Source organism: Triturus cristatus, chromosome 12 (genome assembly GCF_964204655.1).
Source record: "Triturus cristatus chromosome 12, aTriCri1.1, whole genome shotgun sequence".
Classification (NCBI taxonomy): domain Eukaryota; kingdom Metazoa; phylum Chordata; class Amphibia; order Caudata; family Salamandridae; genus Triturus; species Triturus cristatus.
In genome coordinates this window covers 694,970,658-694,997,486 of record NC_140595.1, presented here as the reverse complement: position 1 = coordinate 694,997,486, position 26,829 = coordinate 694,970,658, and the positions used below count along the sequence as shown (strand labels likewise).

The 26,829-nt window shown below is 43.3% G+C and overlaps 1 protein-coding gene across 5 annotated transcripts in view; it reads right to left on the bottom strand.

Moving 5' to 3' along the window:
- The window catches only part of LOC146780115 (mucin-3A-like), a 268,570-nt gene that overhangs the window by 151,394 nt on the left and 90,347 nt on the right, over window positions 1-26,829 (bottom strand). For all 5 annotated transcript variants that reach the window (XR_014972097.1, XM_085638057.1, XM_085638058.1 and 2 more), the window contains exon 6: window positions 9,941-9,999. Coding sequence is in view for 4 of the 5 variants with exons in the window: in XM_085638057.1 (XP_085494183.1) it covers window positions 9,941-9,999 (59 nt within the window). In the remaining variant the exon portion in view is untranslated. The remainder of the gene's footprint in view (window positions 1-9,940; window positions 10,000-26,829) is intronic.

Here is a 26,829-nt window from a genome sequence, read left to right as displayed (position 1 = left end):
ATGGACCTGCCCTGGGCCCTGCTGGTGGCTGCTACTGGATTGAGTCTTGACCCCCAAGAGTTGTTCTTGCGATCCGGAACCCTTGGTTGAATCAAAGTGTACTTCTCCTAACATCCTAAGAAAACCTGTTTTTTGTCATCTAAGACCTCAGGACGACTTGGACAAACCTACCAAGAATATCTGATGAAGGTGCATTGCCTCTGGGCCACAGATTCACATTGCTCCCACTCAAAACCTTTTCACACTAAACTTTTCACAACACCATATTAATTTTGGTGGGACATTGCAGAGAAGCTATCTGGCCTTGTGAAGCCCTGTTTGGCTGCAGCTTGTAGCCTTGCCCAGCTAGCAAATCCAAGCTCCAAAAAGGAGACTAAGTTCAAACATAGAAATGTTCACTGTGCTAAGGCGCCAAACATATTCGACCAATGAGGTTTCTTGGGCACAAAGTTTTATTTTTTTCTAACTCTGAGCTTTCCTGCCAAAAGTCAACAGCTTCATCTGATGGTTATTCAACCTCCTGGAGCTCTTGGGGCACAGCATGCTGCCTTGCCATTGCTGAGGATTTTCCAAGGGACAAATTTAGAGTTTGGCGGCTGGTATACTCTATCACAAACATGACTCATATCCCATCTCCCTAATTTCAAGTGCATTATATTCATGGCACTTGTAATACGAAGGATAGGATATTTGTCACGTTTGCGACGGAGGATCCAGTCTGCCAATGCTAAATCAGGCCCTAAGTGCAAAGATAAAACTTCCAAATGGAACGAACATGGTAACTGTTTCCTATCCATGCCTTAAATCACACCTATGTATCGGTCAAGTGCAACCAGATGTACCTTAGCACTTTTTTGTGGGTTTTTTTTATTGACACTTTAAAAATTCATATCCTGACTCTCATTATTGGATTTTGTCATGTTGTTCATTAGATTATTCTCTATTTTATTTTTCTAATTTGGAGCAGACTGTCTGCTCTGTGCCATAGCTACAACGGTGTTGTATGGTTCCTACAAATTAGGCAGGACTGTGTATCTAGACAACATAAACTTCAGAATATGGGAACTTAGTTGTTCACACATATCATCAGAAAATGTTGGCCCAGTTTCCGAGCTAGCTCACAGTGCCCATCAGTACCCCGTAACCTTACCAGGGTATTAGATGGTATCTGCAACCTTGAACATGACCACCCTTATTCCCAAAGGAAATTGTGCAAACAAACCTACCCTTTCATTGTTACTCTGCATGCCCAAGGTAAACACAGGAAAGTTACAAAAATAGCTTTTCAAACATTTATTGGAACAATCATATTCTTGTATAGAAAGTATAAGCTGCGATTATCAGGTAGATGAAACGGGAAACATCCTTTAGCCTGCAAGCTTAACTCCGTATGCCATTACCCTGCATTATTTTACTCCGCATTACCTTTTACAATGCAGGGCTTTACACCACAAAACTGTTACGACGCATTCCCCAAAGTAAAGCCCACTGGAGTTAGAATAATAAATGTTGGAATGGGGAATGCGTTGTACCGGATTGCGTTAAAAGTTAATGCGGAGTAAAAAATGTGGGGGAATGGCATGCAGAGTAAAAGATGCAGGGTAAAGTCTCCTATTCAGATGAAACAAAGCATGGTAACCAGCAATACAAGTATGCTGAAAAAGATAAACAGTTCAACCATGATAACATTATTATGTGGTTATACTCCTATATATTACTACCTACACTATCAAGAGCATTGTTGGAGTACCCTCTGCCAAATCCATTGGGATAGCCTAACCTCCCATACCTGAGTATGGCTACTTACGCTTTTTCTCCGCTGCAAAAAGGTCAGCTAAATACAGGCACCTTCAAGGTGGCCTAGCAACTTATATAGCGGCCACAAGCATTTTGACGGCAAAAGAAGTCGGCCCAACTCTCACAGCCTTGCTGGCGGTAAATATTCATCTGCCACAACTTACAATAGGCTCCGCTGAAAATGACATTACCCTAATCAATGTCTACATTCATCCGAGAAAGAAAAGAAAAGAAGCTAAAAACCTTTGCAGCTTCGTGGAGTCTTGCATAAGGGAAAGACCTACAACAAACGTTATTCTCACTGGGGACTTCAACCTCAACCTCATGGGTGCCACGCAAGAAGACGAGCCACTAATTCAAAATGCAATCTGGGATATTCCTTCACAAGCGATTTCCCAGATTCCCAAGCAAACAAAGTTAGGTAATAAGATTCTGGAAGATCTGGTACACTTCAACATCAGGGCCTTAAATGGAAGGACATCTGGAGACAATCCCCCGGCCGCAACTTTTCATTCAACAAGAACAAGCAGTATTCTAGACTATACCTTCATCTCATTACCATCATTTCAGTTTTTAAAATCATACCGGATAGGTCGTAGCGGAGACAGTGATCACTGCCCTCAAGAAACCACCTTTAAGATTGCAAAACCCAATTTTGAGCTCTCGAAAGAACCAAAAGAGTCAACCCATACCGTCAACTTCAAAAACATTAAGTATTCAGCAGCAACAGACGGAACCTTAGTGGAAAGAGCAAAACAGCATTTTGGGAGTTGCACTGGACACAGCGAAATCACAAAATGGGAACAATTTACAAATACTATGTCCATGTACGCTACAAGACCTAAAATACAGCCACAATTAAGCAACGAACGATCGAGCAAATTCTCCCAAGAACATAAAGGAAAAATCAGAGGCATCAAAACCTCAATCTATCGCACAATGAGAGAACTTCAACAGAATCCTATGAACCTAGCAAAGCGCGATCAACTACGGAAATTAAAATTAACACTGAAAAAATCAAAATGGGAAGCAAACAAATACGCTGAGGATAACCTATGGGCGAGACTACACTCTGGCATCAAACAGAATGACGGGGCAAGGTTCTGGAAATCAATAAACTCATTTATAAGACCCATGCACCATGGGGTCTCATCTAACATCTCAGAGGATAAATGGGCAAACTATCTTGGCAGCCATTTTCATCAGGCTGCGGGACATAACCAAGACCATGAGTTTGACACTCAAAAATCTCTAACGAGTAATAACACAAGCTATACAGAAGGGCAGATTGGAAACGATAGAGAGAATCTGCTGAACTTACAAAACACCATTCAGCGTTTAATCAAGAAGGGAAGAAGAGAGGGAGCACCAGGGCCGAATGGAATCCCGCCAATTCTCTATAAACAAGATGTGGCAGGCTGGGCAGCAGCCCTGGAACCGCTATTTCTGGAGATAAGACACTACAACATCCTGCCAAGCTCCTGGAAGGGCTCAATTATCTCCCCAATTCACAAGGCAGGAGACAAGGCTTCCCCTCAAAATTATCGACTGGTGGCTTTAATCGACAATGAGGCAAAATTGCAGGCATCCTACTAGAAGAGCTGATGGCCTGGGCAACAGAGAGATCCTTAATCCCGGCAAACCAGTCAGGCTTTGCCAAAGCAGTAGGGACAATGACGAACATCTTGAGCATGGGCATGCTAATAGATAAGGCAGAATCTAACAAAATGCCCATACACTTCTGCTTCATTGACTACAAGGCTGCTTTTGACCATATAAATCGGAACCTTTTATGGTCTAAATTAAACGATTGGGGGATACCTAGACCCCTTTTGAACCTGCTAATCAACCTTCACACAGAGACTTGGGTACAGATAAAGGTGGGGGATGGATCCGTCCTGTCCAGGCGCATACCGACCAACAAGGGCCTGAAACAAGGCTGCGTCCTGGCCCCCACCCTATTTAATCTGTTCCTAAGCGACCTTGTCCCCATTTTAAATGGCTGCAACTCCCATGCCCCCAAATTAGGAGGACTGCAACTACCTTGCCTACTTTATGCTGACGATATCGTCCTTATAAGCTATACCAAGGTAGGACTTCAGCACCTCCTGAATGCAACACAATGCTACTCAAGTAAAAATGAGCTTACAATAAATCTGGAGAAAACCCAGTCAATGACCATCAGCAAGAAAAGAAACAAATCAACACCATGGTACTGGGAAAAAATAAGAATCGGAGACACACCAATATATAAATATCTAGGAGTGAAAATTGACAACGGAGGGCAGTTTTCCGCCCAAAGAACGAGCATTCGAGGGAAAGGGATATCTTTAGCAATTTCGATGAAGTCTCTAAACAACAAACTTTCTGGCCCGTCTCTTCTGCCCTTGACGCAAGTAATCCGCGCTAAACTTCTCCCAACGATTACCTACGGGAGTGAGGTGCTTAGAGGAAGAGACGCCAAGATCCTTGATAATACAATAACAGCTGCCTACAGAATCATCTTCAGCCTGCCCAAGCAAACTTCACCAGCTCAAATCAGGCTTGAATTTGGCATTGATCAACAGATCCTGGCAAGGCAGGGAGCCTACATGATAGCCTGGGACAAAGTGAGAATATCGAAACAAGGAACATTAAATGAACATCTGTGGATGGAGCTAGCCCAACACCCGTCCTCAGCAGCAGCCAAGTTCCTACAGGACAGCCTGAAGAACACAGGATTAGAGCAGCTCTGGGATACCCCAGCAAACCACACAACATTAAAAAAATTGGTCAAAAAATCGATCAAACAACTATCATGGGTTCAAGACAAGGCAGCCCTTTCTAAAAGAACGCATGGCTGGATAATCTTAAACTCGTATTCAACGAAGGCACCACAGAGCTATTTTGGTGAGGGATATTCTAAATCCGCCAAAATGTGCTTCTTAAAGCACAGGCTGGGCCTGCTCCCCTGCATTCAAAATTTTCCAATCTGGATTAAAATAAAAGCTGATCCTCTTTGTCGGCTATGTGGTTTGGGGCAAGAGGATATGCTGCACTTGATCTGCTCTTGTGAGAAACTACGCGATGAACGAAAACACTTGTTGAAACACCACTTTAATCATCAAGGGATCCGCACACGAAAAAAGGCAGTTCTCGCTTGCTTTTCTTCCCATGATCCTCGCATGAATTGCAGCTTTGTAAAATTTATGAAGGCAGTGGAAAAAAAGATGCCAAAAATTAATCTATAACGGTCCCTGCATCATTGACTTAACATTGCTTGTCGATTGACATTACTGATCATACAAACTCATGAGGAAACCGAGAAAGAAGATATAACCCTATTAACACGAAGGGCTCAATTAAAAAAAAAAAAAAAAACTTTATACTCAAGAAGCTGTCGTGTGTACAGTCTATCTAAGGAAATGCGATTGTTTTTATTCTGATTTTACTTAGAATTGTATTTTTACCATACCTGTTCTTAATTTATTTTGTATAGCAATGGTTTTAAGTAACTATGCTAATAAAATTACTACTACTACATACCCGGGTATGATGTGTTTGGAAGCTGGTATGTGTAGAACAGACTATCGTCCTTCGCAGGATTGTGGTCTGGGTCAGCAGGGATGCATCTCAGTCACAGTACATCGCGTTACAGGATAATCCCCACAGATGTACTCCTCTGTCAAATGTAGTACAGAGGCAGTTTACACAATAAAAGCACTGTTCGTCTCGCACTGTGTCACAAGTGCAGAACTGATGCAGTGGTTTGTCTAGAGTCTTAGAGATGTTTGCAGCTGGACAACCAAATGCAAGGGCATTGCATTCAATGTGCATAGCCTTGGACAGAGTGTAGGAATGCCATGATAATAAGACTTACTAAGAAATGAACTACATATACAGGAGCTTCTCAGTACATTATTGTGTAAGTGTAAAACATGTAAAAGTCATAATTAGAAAAAGATGTCAAGTTAAAACGTGAACCAAAACATGGAGACTTAGCGCGGGCCCTAATGTACATTATGACAAGGGTTTGAGTTCATTACTGACACCTTTAGTGTACCTGACAATAGCGATACTCTTACTTGTGGAGGGCTACCATTGAACCCAACTAATAATCTACTTTCTCATGGCAAGAACCTGAAAACCTGTTATTATCAATAGGCCCCAGCCATGTCTGCAGGCTCCTGTTTATGCACCAGGATACCCCCCAGCTGATATGTGTGCCATACAAATACACATATCATAGCATAGCTCTGAACAACAGTAACAGTAGTCCCATCCCTCACTTCCAGCCATCTCCCAAATGACAGGGGTCAGGAAAACTAAACAGCAGTCTGCCCTTCTCAACAAAAGGACCTAATCACATTTCTAAAGGGAGCTCTGTCTCCTCTATCCCCACTTCATGTCTTCTTCTCCTCCCTCAAATTTCAGGAATGTCAGCAATTCACTTTCACTGCCTTTGAAAATAACCTCACTTACATCTTGTCCACATGAGTAGACAAAAGGCTTCTAAAATGGATTCTACAGGCTTCCCTTACTCTGGTTCACTTGTGCATACAGTGTTTTCACCACACGGGTTGAACACATGCACAGATGCATAACATGCAGTGTGATTTTAGTACAAGGGCCTGGGATAGTGTTTAGCAACACAACTTTAAGTGAGTGGACCAGTAGGCCTCCACTCCTGTGACAGAGATAAAAGGCCTGGTAACAATGACTAATTAAAAAAACATGGTATGCTTCCACCGGTCTACACTCTAAACCTATGACAGGTGTGGTAGTCCGCTGTCAAACAAGAGAGGGCATGTAAAGTTCAGGAATTCACTCACATCAATGACAGCCCTTGACCTTCACACATACACTAGATTAGCATGAGGCTGGAGCCAAAAAACAAAATGGCCAATACTCACTGCAAGGCAGTGCTGGAGCATGATTATTGCAAGTCTGCTCATAAGTGTATTAATAAACATAATTAACAGTGTGAAAAATATATTAACATGTGAAACTTTCAAAAGTACAATGTAAAAAATGTGCAAGAAAGACACGACACGTTTAGTAAACAGAAACTGCAGTGAATAAACGTGCAGAAAGCACGGAAAATATGAGATTTATGGAACTTAAATGACATGAGAGAGAAAGGTGATAAAGGTGCTAAAGCAAAACTTATAAGTGGAATTTAGTAAATAATGATAATGAAAATGCCTAGATTAAAATGTTTCATGATTATGTTTTCTTATTTATAACAAGAAAGTAATCAATTAAGTAATAACTCACATTTTGAAATTGGGTTACACTTGAGAGTCTAATCAGAATAATGAATCCTTATTTATCATTCTCTCATGTACTTTTCTTCTCATTTCTTAAACAGTAACGTGTGTGCTTTATTCTTCAGAAAAACAACAATTTATGCTTTCCCTAAGAAGGCCTCAACCCCTGCTAGAATTATTTTTTTTCCTTTCGTTAAACTAGGCCTCAAAAATGTATTTCGTCCACTGTTATTTCCAAAAATGCGTTTTTTGTTGTTTTAACTGTGCATAATATATCACTAGAATTTCCTTTCTACTGTTAAGAGTATTTCTTTCTGTGAATAATAGTGTTGACTATGTTGTAAGCTGATGTGAAAGCGAGCGTGAGGACATAAAGAAGTTTCAATTTCCTTTCCTGCTTCCTTGGAGTGATGAAATCTTTCTAATTAAACAATGGACTGTCTTGTTATGGTTCCGGATGACACAGCTTGGAGAATGATCACCTCATGAACTTAACCGATGGAATAGAGCAGAACTGTGAAAATGAAACAATTAGGGGTGGGATTGTGAACATCTTGGGGTATAATTATTTCCGTGAATTTGACAGTAGCTGTTTCTTTGAGAAGAGAGACATTTGGTGCTGTATTCTCTCTGCAACTCTGGCTGGCTATAATTCATGCAAATTCTGGGTTTGACATGCTGTCAGTACGAACCTGATTTTCTTTAAATGATAACTATCCTGATTACCTTGTCCTTCATCGGCTGGTGATGTTGCTCAAGCTATACCTTTTCAGCTGAAGGATTAGCTACTTCTGACTATTGTGTGCTGTGCAGTAGTCCTTTGATCTTAGGTTCGTATGAAATCTGAATTGCATATTGATATTGCATGATTTATTTCCTTTTGTCTCTCTCTCTCCTCTCACACTTGTTATTGATTAGGATGTATTTGCCATGAACTGTATTTCTTTATTGTGATTTTGCCTGTAACATTGAAATATTACAAAATTGACATTACTAATGTATTTGGTGTATAGACCATTCATATTTTGACATTTTTAGATAAATGTGACTTTGATAAGTATCGAATTTGTCTTTATTGATGAGTTATTCAACATAATGCTTATTGTGACTATTATTGTTGGGCAGGCTTTTCCTTCATTATAGGTCCTCATGAGAAATAACATCCGTCTCTTATTATCTGAGTCCCTAAGAGCTCTCCCAAAGATCTATCGGAGGACCAGATGTATGCAAGTAGTCATTGAGGTTTCTATGGGCCCAAACTCTTAGATGTAATAAAGATTCTATTCAAGATATATTGGAGATATTGTAAATGAGTATACATTTTACACCGCTTCCGCTGGATCGGTTTTTGGTAGCGTTCTCCAACTTGACATCACGATAGTATTTGTCGTGCTGTATCATAAGATGGTGTAGTCTGGACTTTACGAGGTTGGCAACATGGCTTGGTTCTGCTTACAAGGTGGAGCCATGGTATGAACTCACTAAAGGTTTAGGTCTTTTCCCATGGATATTAGGAAAACATAAACAGATGGTTCTGCATAATCCTTGAGTCATGGGTGCCTGCGCCATACTATCACTCCAGGCTGTGTGCTGAATGGAAGTAACATCATTGTAAGTCTTAGGTTTTCAGCCATGGTTTTCCAGAAATCATCTAAAATGTAACTGTGGAAAAGGCTATTCTGATACCAGCGCTTTACTTCATTCCACTTCACTCTAATTAACTCTACTTCATGTCACTTCACAGCTTGTTCTACTAGTCACTGTTTGTGTAACAGCTTGTTTTTCGTCACACTGTGTTTTCTATGTCACATCTTTTGTTTATATGTCACACTGCATATGATGATTAATATGTTCTCCATGTCACACTTTGTGTTATGTCTAAACATCTTTTTTGAGTCACAGTGTCTTCTGTGTTGTTCTATTTTCTAGATCACAATGTGAGCTGTGTATGACACTGTGCTCCACCCAGTCACACTATGGCTCTCACTACCAGTCTGGTGAACTGGGTAAATTGCAGTATGGAGTTAAGCTCTGCTGGATCATGAATGGCTCAGGGTTTTTGCATCAATTTTTCCCAGGTACAGGAACACTGGACCTGATATTACCGGCAATAAAAAAGAACTGATGGAATTGCGGTAGGCTTCTGCTGCAACAGCAGCTAGGCTTTGTCCGCTGTCTACGCCTGAACACCTTTTCTGTCAATGCATCAGGGGCAGCTCCTTAGCTAAGGCGGTGGAGCGTCACCCCATTGCTTTGCAGCAGTGTTAAGAAATGAAAAATTAAATGATACCTCAGTGTTATAATTGTTTCTTTTCATGCTGCAGGGGGGGGGCGGGCTGCTTTACTCAAGGAGCAGGGGGGGGAGTGGTGGGCACTCTGTAAAGTGTGCATGAATGTGTGCTGTCCGTCTTGGGGCCTTTGCATGTTCTCCAAGCAGGCTGCATTACAGCCTGGGTGGAGAAAATGCCCAGGCTTCCATTCCCCGAATGAGCACAGAGCAACGGCGCTCAGTCCAATCACAACGCTGCACGAGCCTGGGGGCTTCCTGTTCCAGCTGACGCAGAGGAGAGACGGAGGAGAGAGGGTGAGTGCTTTTTTCCTTTATTTTTTTACACCCTGCACCACTCGGCGCCACCCGCTCTCCATGCCGGATGCCGCTGTAATGCATGTTTCTTTCTGCTAGTTCACCTCAACCTCTTCCCTTGCCTACCCCTCCCCACCCTTATCCTTCCTCTCCCACCCTGCAGAGAAGCCTTTTGCACCCAGAAAATAAAATCCCAAAATGTCTAAGCCTTCTCACCAGGCCAGAACATATGCCCATTCCTGCTGAGTGGGCGTGTTAGGATTTCATGACACTGTCACGATAAATTATCAAATATATGAAATCATCTTACCTTACAGATAGTATTTCAACGTCTTTAAACCCTGGCACATTTCTATACACCTTTACCATCTGGAAAAAAACAACAACATAGATATGTTGTGGGTGCTATGCTGAAAGAAAGTTAAAAGAAGGTTTTCTACCCTAACTATCATTAGTATGTTCTAATACATCAGTTGCATTGTCAGTTGAATATTCACCAACATTTAACATTTTGTAAAGTCCTTATGACTGCATAATATAGTATGATGGATGTGCAGCATAAAACATTTATATTGCATTGGATACATACATTACTTGGAATCCATCTGTTGATGAAATACCTGTAGTAAAACAGTAAATATGCTTTAAAACTAAGAGCCGTTGCTGGACAGCACCAACTCTGGCACTCTGACACGTTCCTTCTTGAAATCCCATCTGTTAAAAAGACAAATAACCTGAACTGGAGGTTGGTAAAGCCGGATCTTGGTTTTTCTGCAGTTCCCCTGTCTCATTTAGAGGTGAGTTAAGGACTAGATTTATGTCAGTGACAATTACCAAAGACCCAAGGGTGTAGATACCATTGGTGCAGCATGTGTATTGGCACCAGGATACACAGCCCTGATGGGCCCCTTGCAACCCTGGCAATTGCTATATTTTGCTACTCATACAGCAGTCCGAGGTTTCCATTTTCCTTGCACCAGGATCAGAGGCATCTTTGCTGCACTACTGCGAAGCTCTCCAGACATATATGTTCCAATTCAGGTTTATTTATGCATAAGTGACTTTCAGCAGTGAGGTCCAGCCCCAAATATTTTCTCTTAGATGCTCCGCACCATAACTTTATTTCCACGTCATAGTTATATCTTGATCATTTTTCCAAAACACTAGACTGAAACTCTACAATTTCCGACATCAGAACCTCAGCTGGTTCCACCATCAGAACGTGTTAGCCAGCTGCCCATAAAATTCCAGATTTGTAAAGCACGACTTATCACCTCTAAGGGTATCCAGGTGCTGGGGGTCAAAGAGGAGATTAAGTGAGCTATTGCCCAGAGTCACATGATGTTGAGCTGACCTGCTGGCGCCTGGGATTGAAACGTGAGCCCCGCGTTCCGGTATCAGACGCTCTGGCGGCTGCGCCACACCTCTTCCATCTGACAAAGGCAAGCCACAGCTTTATGAATATTGCATGGCAATGTTTATGAATTGCAGGTCTCCTGTCGTTCATTTTTCCTACTCAGGACCAACATGATAGCCCGGGAATAATGTGCAGAAAAGATTATCAATGGATCCCACACACAGTGAGAGAACTCCCAGCTCATCAACACTATTGACCTTATTTGCATAATGAAACCCCACTAAGGGGGTTTGTTTACTCAATACAAAAAAGGTCAAGCATGCTAACATAAGATGATAGTCATCTGGCATTCCATTTATAATGAAAGTGCTCCTGCTGGGTCATCAAAAGCACTTTTATGAAAATTCCCCACCTGCGCAGTAGGGACATCTAAGTACGACAGGAACTACCTACCATTGGTCAGACAGCTATAAGCTGCTTAGCTGTTCACCACAATACTAGTGTAATACTTTGTTAGGTAGTACTTGCGGGGGTTCCACCAGACCAGCAACTTATCGGCTGGCCTGCCATGCTTTCGTTGGCCCCAAAAGACTCTACTGCGACCCGACCTTGTGAGTGTCACTAGCTCTCACTCTTGTTTGTAATATTTCTAGCTGCAGCTGTCGCTATTTATTTATTTTCAGTTTCTTATATACAAATCTGAGTGCACCAACCCAGTGCTCTGACACATAGAACTCAAATCTAACCAACAGATCGTCTCTGTGGATCTTTCCCCTCGAAAGATCCGAGGACTCCCTTGATGACTGACCACCATATATATATATATATATATATATTTATATATTTTTAAATTCTTTTACCAAGTCTTCGAATATATATATATTACCTACTGGCAGTCGCCAGTAGGTAGTTATAGTTAGGACCTATTTTCCATAGGAAATCCGCAACATTCTATTTGGAATAACGTTGGTGCCGATTGACGAATCTTCGCGCAATTTTCCAAACTTTTGGCCAGCTCGGATCCGCTCCTATCCTGAAAATTTCACGGTGATTCGTCAAGCGGGGGCCGAGAAAAAAGGGGGGTCCCAAAACATGTTTTCCCCATGCATTTTCCCATAGGACCTGTTGACGCAGCTACAGCCCGAACTGCTGAACGGAATTACACCAAATTTGGCAAAGAGGTAGTCCTCAGTTCAGACTCGTGCCTTTTGCTTAAATGGTGTAAATCCGTTCAGTAGTTCCTGCGAAAATCAAAATCAAAATCACATATATATCTGGGCGGAGCCTAACCACACATCTCATCGTGAGATCTGATTGGCTGTCAGTACTTCATCCAAGAAGTGTTGGCAGCCATCTTGGGACCAATATACATGATAGCACCTCATTAAAAAGCATTGCAGTTAAAAGAAGGTTTTAAGACTTTAGTAACATTATAAATCATTTGTTGATGGTACCATAATCAGTTTAGGAATTGTGGTGTGTTCTAAGGTGATTTTACCATGTGAAAAAGCCTTCTGCTGTGATATCATGAATCATGTTTGACTATTTTCTCATGCTTTTCCCACAGAGGTTTGTAAGGTGATCTATAAGCTAAACTGAGAGCATTTTTTCTGTAAATTCACATTATCTTTCTCAGTCATGTGAGAATGAAGTCTGACATTCTCATTAAAACATGTACATCCAACAAGGGCAGAGACTGTCAGTTGATTCCTTTGTGTTCTACTGCAGCTTCCCAGAGTGTTCTAAAGAACAACTAGAGAGCTAACAGTCCTACTTATGACAAACGTACACCTGAAGCCATATTGATTGGAATAAAGTGGTAACTCTTAAAACATTTAATTTAAAAAGGAACAAAATGAGGGGGTTCATTTTGCCATAGAAAGCATGATTAGTGCTGCAGAAAGAAAAATTAGGGCACATTTTGAGTGACTTCTCAAATCCTCTTCTATTTCATTAAACTATTCTGACATGCAGACTGAATCGTGCACTTTCAATACCAGCAGCAGACTTCCCTGGTCAGCAGTAGCTTTACTACAGTGATCTAATAAGCAACTAGAGTGCTAACATTCTGAATTTATGGCAAATGTGTGACACATCTGAATGCCTTCTTGATGGAATCAAAGTAAAAAAACTGAAAGTATTTCCTACTGAGGAGACTGTAGTAAATGAGGAAATTAGGAAACTTCATAACAAATAAGTCTCCCAAAATGGTCACCAGAGACAAAAGAGCCCAAATGTAGCCCAAATATCACCCAGATGTAGCCCAAGTATACCCCAATGACAGAATGTCCCAGAGTGTTCTAACGAACAACTAGAGCTCTAACAGTCTTACTTATGACAAAAGTATGGCACACCTGAAGCCATCTTGATTGGAATAAAGTGGTAACACTTAAAACATTTAATTTACAAAGGAACAAAAAGAGGGGGTTCATTTTGCCATAGAAATTATGATTTGTGCTGCAGAAAGAAAAATTAGGGCACCCAGATGTAGCCCATATGTAGCCCAATGACAGAAGTGTGCAAAACACTTATTTGTTGTGTATTTGCAGTTTTATATAGAGCAGACTTGTCAGGTATTGGAGTGCTTTACATGAGTATTGGTTACTTCACACAAGATCAAATTCATTTTGGTTGTAGACATGGGGAGATTAAGTGATTTGACCAGAATCACAGAATGTTGAGCTGAAGCAGAAACTCCAACCTGGTTCCCCAGTTGCAAAGTCTGCAGCTCTGGAAGTAACACCACATCCTCTCCCCTAAGTGCAACATTTAATCAAGTGGTCAACTGGATAAAAAACAATAAAGATTACAAATAATTTAAAAGTTCTTTGTCGCTATTTGAAAACTCAGAAAATATGTCCTCATTTTAGTTTTTTAGAGCACTAACCATATTTTGATGCAAATAAGACCCTCTCATATATGTAATTTCTAAAGGAAATGCTCTAGGTATTACAGTTTTGATCACATCAAGATGACGTCAGGCGTTCCACACTTGTGTAATAAATATAGAATGTTAGCAATCTAGTTGTTCATTGGGATACTGTTGAGAGGCAGAGGCCAGGGGCACAGACTCTGAAAATTGAAGGCAGGTATGAAAATGCAGAGGCAACAATTTGACCACACTGGGCAGGCAGTAAGGGCAGTGGCAGCACAAAAGACTATGGAGGGCAGTGGAAAGGGGGGCAGGGGCAACAAACCAACAATACAGGACTGGCAAGAGAGGCTGTGGCAATATAATAGAGCATTGTGGGCAGAAGGAAGAGGCAGTGGTAGTACAACCATACATGCCAACAGACCCGATTCAGCCAGGAAGCGTCCAATGTTTTTAAGCTCAAAAGGGCTTTATTTGATCTGTCTCCTGTCTACAATCTCCTCTTTTTCAATGTAACTCAAAGGGGAAAATTGATACCCCAGTTTTTTTTCAAAATCTCCCTCTTACCAAGTTCAAAATGTTCGCAAGTATGGTACATTGGATCATGGTAGGCAGGAGGAATTGGGGTAGGGACATGGACTTGGATAACAGAGGACAGGAGGGACATGGAGAGGTGCACCAAACTGACCCTAGAGGGCAGGCATCAGGGTTTGCAGCAGCACAATACACCACACAGGGCATGCGGGACAGGAGTGCAGCACAGCAATCCATAGAAAGCAATAGGGAGGGGACAGGACCATGCACATGGACAACAGAGAACAGAGGGGCAAGATGCAATGGTAGCTAGCTGACCATAATGGACAGACAGGAGAGAAAGCTGCAGCATAACAGACCATAAAGGGCAGGAGGGACGATCAGGGGCATTACAATGGAACAGACAAGCCAGGAGGGAGGGAATAGGGCTCTGCACATGGAAACAGAGGGCTGGGGGCAAGGGGGCAGGACAGGAGCAGCAAGATGACCATGGAGGTCAGGCAGGATGTCCACTAGAAACAAGACACACCATGGAGAGCAACAATGAGAGTATGATGGCATACACACAGACCATGGAGGGAAGGTGGGAGGGGGTCAGGGGCAGCTTGCTGACCACACAGGAAAGGTGGGAGAGGCCCTGGCAGCACAGAAGACCATGCATGGCAAGCGGGAGGGTTAGTGGCCGCACAATGGCTATGATGGGCAAGAAGGATGGTGCAGGGGCATGCACAAAGGACCATGGAGGATAGAAAGGAGGGTCAGGACCTGGGCACAGACAAGAGAGTGCAGGGGAAGGGGCCTCACAACAGACCGCGCAGGGCAGGTAGGAGGAGCAATTGCAGCACAACAGACCAGGTAGGGAAGAAGGGTGTGGCAGTAAAATGGACCATGTAGGACAGGAGGAAGAGGATAGGGGCATGGCATGTGGACAGGCAGGGTGGAGGTGGCAGGGACAGGTTACAGTCATCTGACAATGCTAGGCAGGTGGGAGGGGAGTGGCAGCTCAACAGAACACTCAGAGTAGATAGGAGTGGCAGGTCCATGGAACATGGTGGGCAAAAAGGATAGAGCAGGGGCATGCACAAAGACATCAGAGGGCAGGGGGAAGGAGAATAGGGCAGCAAGCTAAGCACAGAGGCTAAGCAGGAGGTCAATGATGGGCCATAGAATTGGGCAATGGAGGGCAGGAGGAGTGGACTGGTACATCATGCTAAATGGAGGTCAGTGGCAGCACATCAGACCATGCATGGCAGGAGGGATTCAGACAACAGAGGATAGGGAGGAGGTGGATGGGGCAGCAAGCTAACTGTTCAGAGAAGGTGGGTATTAGGAACTTTATTGTTTTTAAAATGTGTGTCTGTGCGAACGACTTAAAATATGAACAAGTATGCAGCATAATCTCACTTTTATTCAGGAAGAAGAGGACGTTTGTGACTGTGACTCCGGGCTCACTTGGCAGAAACACCCCCTGACCCTCCACCCCATCGCAAAATGTAATGCCCGTGAAAAGGGTAGGTGAACGCAGTGTTATATAGAACATAGTCCTGAGAGCACGATTGAAAATGAAAACTAGATATAGTCTATGGTATAAACTATGCACCAAAAAGTGTGATATAAAAAATGAACCGGGGCTTGGAATATAATATGCAATACGTTGTGCGCAATGACAGATTCATTGGAGAGCGCGAGATAGCATAGGCACTAGCGCGCACTATGCGATATGCGCCTTGGAGTGTAATATGCACAGGGCAGTGTTGTGTAACCTAACTAGTATCTAAAGTTGTAATATAAAATATGTGCTGGGGAGTGTAAAGTTGCATATGCACTGTGACAAAGATATGGATCCCAGATTGTAATATGTATGGCATAACGCTGTGCGTTATAACATAGGCATCGAGGAAGGCACGTTAGATGGGGCAATATAACCCGTGCGAAGGCAAGTGTGGCATGACATATTCACGGGGTGGTGTTACAGTGCACATGGACTAGAGAGTGTCATAGCATACGCACTAGCTGGTGGAATACAACACAGAGGTGTGTGGCACTCGGCGGGCACTGGTGCGTGTAACACAGCATTGGGTCAGCCAGGAGCACGCTGTGACTCTCAAGTGAGGTTTGTCTCCTTTCCAGAGAGTAAAATAAAAAGTATTAGACATCCGGCGGTGGATGTGTGTTTTATTAAGCGTGAGGGGGGTTTCTTGCATAGTTTGGTCGAATTTTTGTCGAATCCCCTTTGAATGGCTTGGTGTGCTTGTGTATTAATTGTGCCCGTCAATAGCTACCCATGTTTGTATAAATAAACAACAAGGGTGTCTAGTTGGAGAGTACCCACTGGCGGGGGCGCCGGGATTAGGCACGGTAGGGCGTCAGACACGTCAGATCTTCAATAGCGGTGTAAATACATTCCACATGGATTCATTGTATGCATAGTCGCCTTTTAATGAATATCACGCAAATCATCATGGTGATAGGTACATACGGTTTGTCCAGCATGTCCTAGGTGTTTCTATAAATATATATTTTTTTTAAATAATAAAAAACAAAGGCCGGCCCCGGGGGATGGGGTCCCCGGGGCCATAAGTGGCCTGAGGAGGGGGGCAACGCAGCCCCCCTCCTAAAGAACAAAAAAAAAAAAAAGGCCATGACCCGGGGGTTGGGGTCCCCGGGGCCGATTAAGGCCTTGGGAGGGCCAAATTAATTTTTTTCAACAAAAAAAATTAGGGTGCAGGCCCTGGAGGATGGGGTCCCCAGGGCCAATAAATTAGAAAAAGAAGGGGGGCCACACAGCCCTCCTTCTTAAAAAAATAAAATAAATAAAAGACCGGCATCGTGCCGGAGGCCACGCCCCCTCCTTGCAGCACTCTGCAAACGCGCCCCCTGGCCAGTTGTAAGTTGGGGAATTAATTCCCCTTCAATACTGAGGGTCCCTGAGGGCCAACTCGCCCAACAGGTATCTCCAGTATGCCCCAGGTAGCTGCGTTGCAGACAGGTGTTCTGAGGCCACGCCCCTTTTTACACCTCTATGCAACGCAGCTCTGTGGCGCTTACTGGAGGTACCTAGTGGGCTAGTTTGACCCTAGGGACCCTTAGGATTCAAGGGGACTTAATCTCTCAACTTAGAACGGTCACAGGGCGTGTTTACACAGTGGTGAGGGGAGGGGACGGGGCCTGAGGTGACGTGTGGAAACACGCCCTGTGGCGCGTTTTAAGTTGTGGAAATAATTCCCTTTCAATCCTGAGGGACCCTGGGGGCCAATTAGCCCAGCAGGTGCTTCCAGTAAGTGCCACTGCTCTGCGTTGCAGAGAGGTGGTGCAGGCCGTGCCCCTTTTTACACCTCTCTTCAATGGCGCTTACTGGACGTACCTAGTGGGCTATTTTGCCCCTAGGGACCCTCAGGATTCAAGGGGAATTAATTCCCCAACTTACAACTGTAAGCTGTAAGAAGAGGACGTTTGTGACTGTGACTCCGGGCTCACTTGGCAGAAACACCCCCTGACCCTCCACCCCATCGCAAAATGTAATGCCCGTGAAAAGGGTAGGTGAACGCAGTGTTATATAGAACATAGTCCTGAGAGCACGATTAAAAATGAAAACTAGATATAGTCTATGGTATAAACTATGCACCAAAAAGTGTGATATAAAAAATGAACCGGGGCTTGGAATATAATATGCAATACGTTGTGCGCATTGACAGATTCATTGGAGAGCGCGAGATAGCATAGGCACTAGCGCGCACTATGCGATATGCGCCTTGGAGTGTAATATGCACAGGGCAGTGTTGTGTAACCTAACTAGTATCTAAAGTTGTAATATAAAATATGTGCTGGGGAGTGTAAAGTTGCATATGCACTGTGACAAAGATATGGATCCCAGATTGTAATATGTATGGCATAGCGCTGTGCGTTATAACATAGGCATCGAGGAAGGCACGTTAGATGGGGCAATATAACCCGTGCGAAGGCAAGTGTGGCATGACATATTCACGGGGTGGTGTTACAGTGCACATGGACTAGAGAGTGTCATAGCATACGCACTAGCTGGTGGAATACAACACAGAGGTGTGTGGCACTCGGCGGGCACTGGTGCGTGTAACACAGCATTGGGTCAGCCAGGAGCACGCTGTGACTCTCAAGTGAGGTTCGTCTCCTTTCCAGAGAGTAAAATAAAAAGTATTAGACATCCGGCGGTGGATGTGTGTTTTATTAAGCGTGAGGGGGGTTTCTTGCATAGTTTGGTCGAATTTTTGTCGAATCCCCTTTGAATGGCTTGGTGTGCTTGTGTATTAATTGTGCCCGTCAATAGCTACCCATGTTTGTATAAATAAACAACAAGGGTGTCTAGTTGGAGAGTACCCACTGGCGGGGGCGCCGGGATTAGGCACGGTAGGGCGCCAGACACGTCAGATCTTCAATAGCGGTGTAAATACATTCCACATGGATTCATTGTATGCATAGTTGCCTTTTAATGAATATCACGCAAATTATCATGGTGATAGGTACATACGGTTTGTCCAGCATGTCCTAGGTGTTTCTATAAATATATTTTTTAAATAATAAAAAACAAAGGCCGGCCCCGGGGGATGGGGTGGTGCAGGCCGTGCCCCTTTTTACACCTCTCTTCAATGGCGCTTACTGGACATACCTAGTGGGCTATTTTGCCCCTAGGGACCCTCAGGATTCAAGGGGACTTAATCTCCCAACTTAAAAAATGGCCACAGGGAGTGTTTACACAGTGGGGAAGGGAGGGGAAGGGGCCTGAGGTGACGTGTGCAAACACGCCCTATGGCGCGTTTTAAGTTGGGGAAATAATTCCCCTTCAATCCTGAGGGCCCCTGGGGGCTAACTAGCCCACCAGGTGCTTCCAGTAAGCGCCACTGAGCTGCGTTGCAGAGAGGTGGTCCAGGCCGTGCTACTTTTTAGACCTCTCTGCAACGCAGTTCTGTGGCGCTTACTGGAGGTACCTAGTGGGCTAGTTGGACCCTAGGGACCCTCAGGATTCAAATGAACTTAATCTCCCAACTAAAAACGGCCACAGGGCGTGTTTACACAGTGGTGAAGGGAGGGGACGGGGCCTGAGTTAACGTGTGCAAACAAGCCCTGTGGAGCGTTTTAAGTTGGGGAAATAATTCCCCTTCAATCCTGAGGGACCCTGGGGGCCAACTAGCCCACCAGGTGCTTCCAGTAAGCGCCACTGCACTGCGTTGCAGAGAGGTGGTCTAGGCCGTGCCCCTTTTTACATCTCTCTGCAATGTAGCTCTGTGGCGCTTACTGGAGGTACCTAGTGGTCTAGTTGGACCCTAGGGACCCTCAGGATTCAAGGGGACTTAATCTCCCAACTTAAAACGGCCACAGGGTGTGTTTACACAGTGGGGAAGGGAGGGGACGGGGCCTGAGGTGACGTGTGCAAACACACCCTGTGGCGAGTATTAAGAAGTAGTTTTAATCCCCTGCCCTATTATATACTAGGGGCTTACAGAGGAGGTCATGCTAATCACAGGGGGGCCCCAACGCATAGTGTTCCCTAGTGTATGTAGGTGTTTTCACTGTATTCTGAGTGTCTTTTAACACAGCACTGGCTCTAGGACTGGTTAGTCAGACTCAGTTACCACCAGTATCCGTCTGAAAAAGTTGAAGGTCCAGGATGATTTTGCAACAAGGCTTCTTTCTGCTCTTCTGTTTGTTCTTTCTGCACGTTATCCTTCTTCCTGCACTTTTCTTCGTCTTTGAGGACTTCTGTTGCTTCTTTCTGCATTTCTTTTTTTTCTTTCTGTGCGTTTTTCCTTCTTTCTTCACATGTCCTATCTCTGTAGGCATAGTTAGAAATTAGCATTTAAAAAACCTTTGAAATTCACTGAAAAAACCATAGGTTTCAGGCACGTTATAGTTAGGAATTAGCATTTAAAAAACCTTAGAAATTCACTGAAAAAAACCATAGGTTTCAGGGGCGTTATAGTTAGCTGGACTTTTCACTCGAACAAAACCATTGAAATTCCCCTGTTATAGTTAGTTCAGTTAACTATGACTCGCGCGCCCGCAATGCACTGCTGATGATGTCACATATTACATCACTGATGACATCTCAAATGACATCACTGATGACATCATCCTTGTGATAGAGTGGCAGACCTCCTCTCACCCTAATATAACCTTTGATACACACGTTCAAAAATAGAAACTAAAATTTTCAAAACAATGGACATACCAATGCGAGTTACAACAACCTATTCAGTAATTCTAAGATCCACATACACATCCACTCATTCACCAACAGTCCTATACAGTCACTCATACATGTACTCACTCATCATATGTACTCATACACCTATACATCCTATTACACAACGCCACTCATTCATAGAGTTACTCACACACATAGTCACTCATGCTAATAAAGAATCAAACATCCATTTACTTACATATACAGTTATACACACACCACCACACTTACTTCTACAGAAACTTACACATACTTAGTCTTTTAAACAATCACTTATAGAAACACATACTTATTCATACAGGAACTCTTGCAATCTCTCACTCTCACATATACTCACTTATATACACCAATAGTCACATATACTAGTGTTGTAAATAAGTACTCCGAGGCAAAAGTAAGTACAAGCATCTTTATTCTGTCATCCACTCTCCGTAACTCACAGCTTGTCAACATTCCAAGGTGAACTCTAGAGGAACGTTCCAAGAGGGAGGAGAGGGCGGGGGAAGGGGTGGAAGCTACCACTAGGGAGAAAAGGAGAACACTACAGAGAAAAGTACCAGGGAAAAGAGAGAGAAGATTACAACACATCTCCCTACGGAGGGGAAGGAAAGGAAGACGAAGGAAAACTGGGAGGGAAAGGAGAAAAAAACAAAAAAAAGAGTACAAAGAACCTGTGAGAACAAAACTAAACGTGTGAACATGGAAACCCCTAGGCCTAGAAGGCGAAAAGCGCCCAGCAAAAAGAGAAAGAAGAACACGCCCTCGTTACATTAAAAGAACATTTTGCAAGAAAGACAACTCAGGAGTGTATATCTTTGGCAATCGGATCTCTTCCCCTGATGGAAAAAAAAGGAGTTACTCCCGTTCTCAAAACACTAGATGTATGATATGCCCAAACGCTTTCTCGTAACACCTTATGTACATCCATATTGTTGGTACAAGCTTGATGAGTGAGATTCTTGATCCAAAGCAATGACATCCGAATGGGGTCATTGTCTCCTTGGCCATATTCAGTAGATTCCTCATGCTCGATGCCCAACTCACTAAGAAATGTCTTCATTTCCATAGATAAGAATTTGATATCATTGTTGGTGACTATGCAAGCTGGCACTCCTTCACAAGCGAACAAGTCTCTTAAGAAGTCAATTAGAACTTTTGTCGAGACACATGAGACACACTTGTATTTGATCCAGTGAGATGTGTAATCCATGAGAACAATCACAAAACTCTTAGGGGCTCTTGATTGTCCCGCAAGACAGATTATCTCCAATGCCAACTTAGTCCATGGAGTCTTAGGAACTGCTGTGATATTATCAGACAGATTACAAATATTCTCTGCAGGCAAACTTTTAACAACATCCGTTTCTGATTCTGCATGAACCAACTCTGCCCCCCCCCCCTTCTACAGAGGTTTTGGCACATTGTTTTGAAATGATGTACACTCCTGATGGAGGTATGTCGCAGACAATGCTATTTACACTTTGACCTATCCCAGTGAACAACTCAGAACAATTGTATACAACCCTGCTGGTTTCATCCACCTCCTCAGCTATGAGAACTTGATCTTTACTGTTCGGGTCGAGTACAATCCCCAGCTCTCTTTGATGATGCCATCCCAACAGATTTGACCCTTTGCTTACCATGTATACTTTGCCCCATGTGGATCTTCCTTTGAATTTAATACAGACACTCATCATCCCAACTAAGGGAATGTTCTCATTGGCGTACCCTACTGCTGAAATGTCAGGTTCCAGCATATTGAGACAGGGGGTATTAAACATGTCATTTACGACATCAATATTGAATAAGGTAACCGGGGCACACAAATCGGCCAACACATCTATGGGTTTATTATTGACAAAGATGGTACATTTAGGATGTTCAATAGGCCTGTGGTCACCGCAGTGCTCTTGAAAACTTGAGGAAGCTTGACAGTCCCTAGCTTTTACCTGGAACACATACTTGGGGGCCACATCCCCTCCACTGTGTACTAATTTCACATTATAGTTTTTACTGTTGTTGCACACTCTACCCAGGTGCCCCTTCTTGTTACATTTTAGACACGTGACATTTCGGGCAGAACAACGTACATCATTAGCGAGGTGATTGCTACTGCCACATCTATAGCATTTCAACCTTCCCTTTTCACTGACCAATTGGTTATCTTTGACATCTCTGGGTCTAACTTTGAATACCTCACTTTCTAAGGAACTTGCCTGTACATCACTGCTATTGCGAACATTGGCAACCAGTTCGTTGGGAGTCTTCATCTCCTTAATACACTTAGCAGTGTGTTCTACAGAGACTTCTATACTAACTGCTTCTTTTAAGGTGGTGTTTTTTGCCAGAGTTTTTCTTGGATACGACTATTATTTGTGCACCTAACAAGTTGGTCCCTGATGAGTGAATCGGTGAGTTCACCAAAGTCACATAACTGTGTCAGACCTCTAAGTGCTGCTATGTAATTGATAACCGATTCCTGTTTACTTTGGATGCGGGAAAAGAACTTATGTCGCTCCAAAACTACATTTACTCTATCACCAAAATGTGTCTCTAACTTTAACAGTGTGACTTTAAACTCATCCGTGTCATCCTCATCCTCATCCTCCTCTAGATCTGGTTCAGGTAAGGTGTCATAAATCTTCCTACCTTGAACGCCTAGATTATGTAACAAAATGTGTTGTTTGCGAACCGGTGAATACCTTTCCCCGCCTATAGCAATAAGGTAAGAGGCGAATAAATTTACCCATTCCTTCCAGTGAATTTCCGGCTCCTCGATTTCATTGAGGAACGGAGGAGCTTGTCCAGCCATATTTGAAGGAGGATGATATCCAGGCAGGCAGAATAGAAATATCCACAGGATGGAACGGAAATACCAACAATAGATATACTAGGGGTGGAGGAGCAGGGAACTAACACAAGGACAAGGAAACATAAAATAGCTGGTCTGAAACGAACAAATAAGAAGATAAAGAGAAGGACTGTAGAGATTACACACTTATGATCTAACTGGACCCTAAGTAAAATGGATCACAGACAACAAATAAGGCAGTCACATTAAAAGGAACAAAGATCGCAACCCCATTTGTAAATCTCTGTAAACAAAGCATATACTATAGCAACGGCATGTAAGTGAATCTATATGCAAGTAAAGGAAGTACAGACAGTAAGTGGTTCAACATAACTCACCATCAATCAAAATTCATTTGACAGTATTTAAACTCCAGAAGTATACTGGCACAAAGTATGTTACACACACTGCTGAGAGAAAAAAAGGAAAAGGTGCAAGGCAGATGTACCCCCTAAAAGGAGAGGACGAATAAGAGAACAGTTCCCCAATGAAACGATGTATGTCACCGGAACCGGGTGCATACACAGTTGAAACTTGAAAGAGGGTGTGTGTGTCACCGTGTACAGGTACACAAAAATGTGCGAATGCGTCAAAACCCCCAGAACATACGCCTGCTGACACCCCTTGCACTCACAGGTCTTACATGCAAAGCGCCCACAAAGTTCCCCTTGAACAGTCTCTGGGGACAACGCACCACACCCAACGATGCCAGCCAGTTTCTTGACAAATGCCTAGTGAGTACAACTTTGCCTCAGCCACGGAACATTAGAAGGCTCACCCGGACCGCCTGACAGGATTTGCTGACGATCGGCACAGGCACGGCCCTCACGTAGTTGGTGCGCCGGGGCTCTGACAGCCAGGAAAGAGCTCTGAGAAATCTGGGTAGACCCGGCCCCCAGGTGTTGGAAAGTCAGAAATGTGAAGAAAACGAAGTACTCGGAGTCAGCACAGCCCTCTAGTGGCTGAGGCGCCGGACCTCTGACTGCCGGAAGGAAGCAAACGGAAGGAAAATCCCGGCCCACTGGAGTTGAAACGCCGAGCTGAGGAAAAAATTGCCCACAGGTTACCCCACTGGAAAGTCCGGGAATACTCTTGCTGACCTCGGATAGCGCCACCACTGCAACGTAGAGACTTAAGGCACGGACGACCTTGGCTCCAGGCAGCAATTACTACAAGGCACCGGCAGCGATGCGGAAACTTCACACGAAGCCAGTAGCTCATATGGCACCTCACAAAGCAGCTCCTTCAAACGCCACTAGACGCCAGTGGAACCCACATTCGGCTGAGGGCATTCACGGTGGCGTGCGACCATCCACCTCAGGAAACGCCAGGTGACCCGAGTCTCACAGGACCAAGTGCAGACAAGGTAGTAGCGCACACCTCACGACTGTAAAGAGGACTCCACTCGGCGGATCCCGTTCTTAGAGAGTAAGATCCCAACATGCGAGGCAGACAGTCTTGCAGGGATTCACAGAACAAAGAACCTGGGGCACAGGTACGGAGGAGGCTTACTGCAGAAATCCCTCGTGACCTACGAGACCACCAGGCAGGCGAAGAAAGTTACTTTAGGCACCACCGCAACATCTCAATGACGAATTTCAGGCAAAGTACACGTTTGAATGAGGACGCAGCAAGGATGAAGAAATTATCAACAGGATTTCAGCAGACCGAAAATTCTTCTCATGAACAGCAAAACAGAACAGCAGGACCAGCACGCAGATGTACGGGATGGAGAGAGTAATGAAAAGGGGAGATGACAGAGATGGCCCCCTGCGCCAATCATCGCCAGTGTTGTAAATAAGTACTCCGAGGCAAAAGTAAGTACAAGCGTCTTTATTGTGTCATCCACTCTCCGTAACTCACAGCTTGTCAACATTCCAAGGTGAACTCTAGAGGAACGTTCCAAGAGGGAGGAGAGGGAGGGGGAAGGGGTGGAAGCTACCACTAGGGAGAAAAGGAGAACACTACACAGAAAAGTACCAGGGAAAAGAGAGAGAAGATTACAACAACTAGTTTAAAACATATGTAGTTACTCATAAAGACACTATTGAGACATTCATTCACTCCCTAACACACCCATGCACACACTCATCCACCCATACAGTCCTGCACACATGCTGTCTTCAACACATACAAACAGTGAGTCACTCATTCATGCACCTATGCACTACGTAATACCCCCCACCGAACCATACAGACACTCAGACACTCATACTGATACTCAAAAAACCAACTAATAATCTATATAGACACTCATGTAGCTACTCACCAACCCATGCAGCCACTTATACATAAAGTGAGAGACTGATACAGATATTTACATATTTCAACATTGCTCACTAAGCCATGTATTCACTAAGATACACTTAATCAGTCAGTTATACAATCAATTTTTCAAAAACAAATCATCCATTTAGACACTTATATACCCATTTATTCTTCCATCGGTATATAAAACATATGTAATTTTCAGAAAAACACATATTCATTGGATGATTTCATCAGTGATGTCATCAGTGATGTCATTTGAGATGTCATCAGTGATGTCATGAGTGATGTCACTGACCATGTCATGAGTGATGTAATATGTGACATCATCAGCAGTGCATTGCGGGCGCGCGAGTTATAGTTAGCTGAACTAACTATATCAGGGGAATTTCAATGGTTTTGTACGAGTGAAAAGTCCAGCTAACTATAACGCCCCTGAAACCTATGTTTTTTTCAGTGAATATATATATGTGTGGATTTTCTTATTCCATTTTTGATGAATCAAGTTTTAACAGACCTTTTATACACTTCTGAAATTATTTTTACATCAGAATTTTATTGTTCCAAAGAACTGTCCATTTTCATACATAATAATGTTCAAATTATTATCAAATTCCACAATTAATTTTGCGTTAAAAAGCTCTTCTTCAGAGGTAGTTCATTGTCTGTAAAAATTCAAAGGTTTCTTATTCTGGTAAGCCAGCTTTTCAATAACGGAGGGAAATCACCTTCTGTGGAATCCTATTTCTGCACATTTACGACGTTATGGCTTAAAGCTCCCTGTATAAGTAACTATTCATCATCTAGTCTCATTCTTACTCATGATTCCTCTATTTGTCTAATGTACCGGCAAGCATCATGAATCTTAGTTATTCCTCCATATTATAATAATAACCAACTAACATCACCACCTCTTTGTTCAAAATCGTGCAAAGTGCATCACTTCGTGAGAAACGTGTCTAGTGATGTCAAGAATGTACTTACAACCATCACCACGTCACCCCTCTTCTCTATCTTCAATCCCGCCTCACCCCCGACTCTATTAAAAAATGATTATGTGGCACCTTCTAGATTTACTCACAACACAATTCTAAATCCGA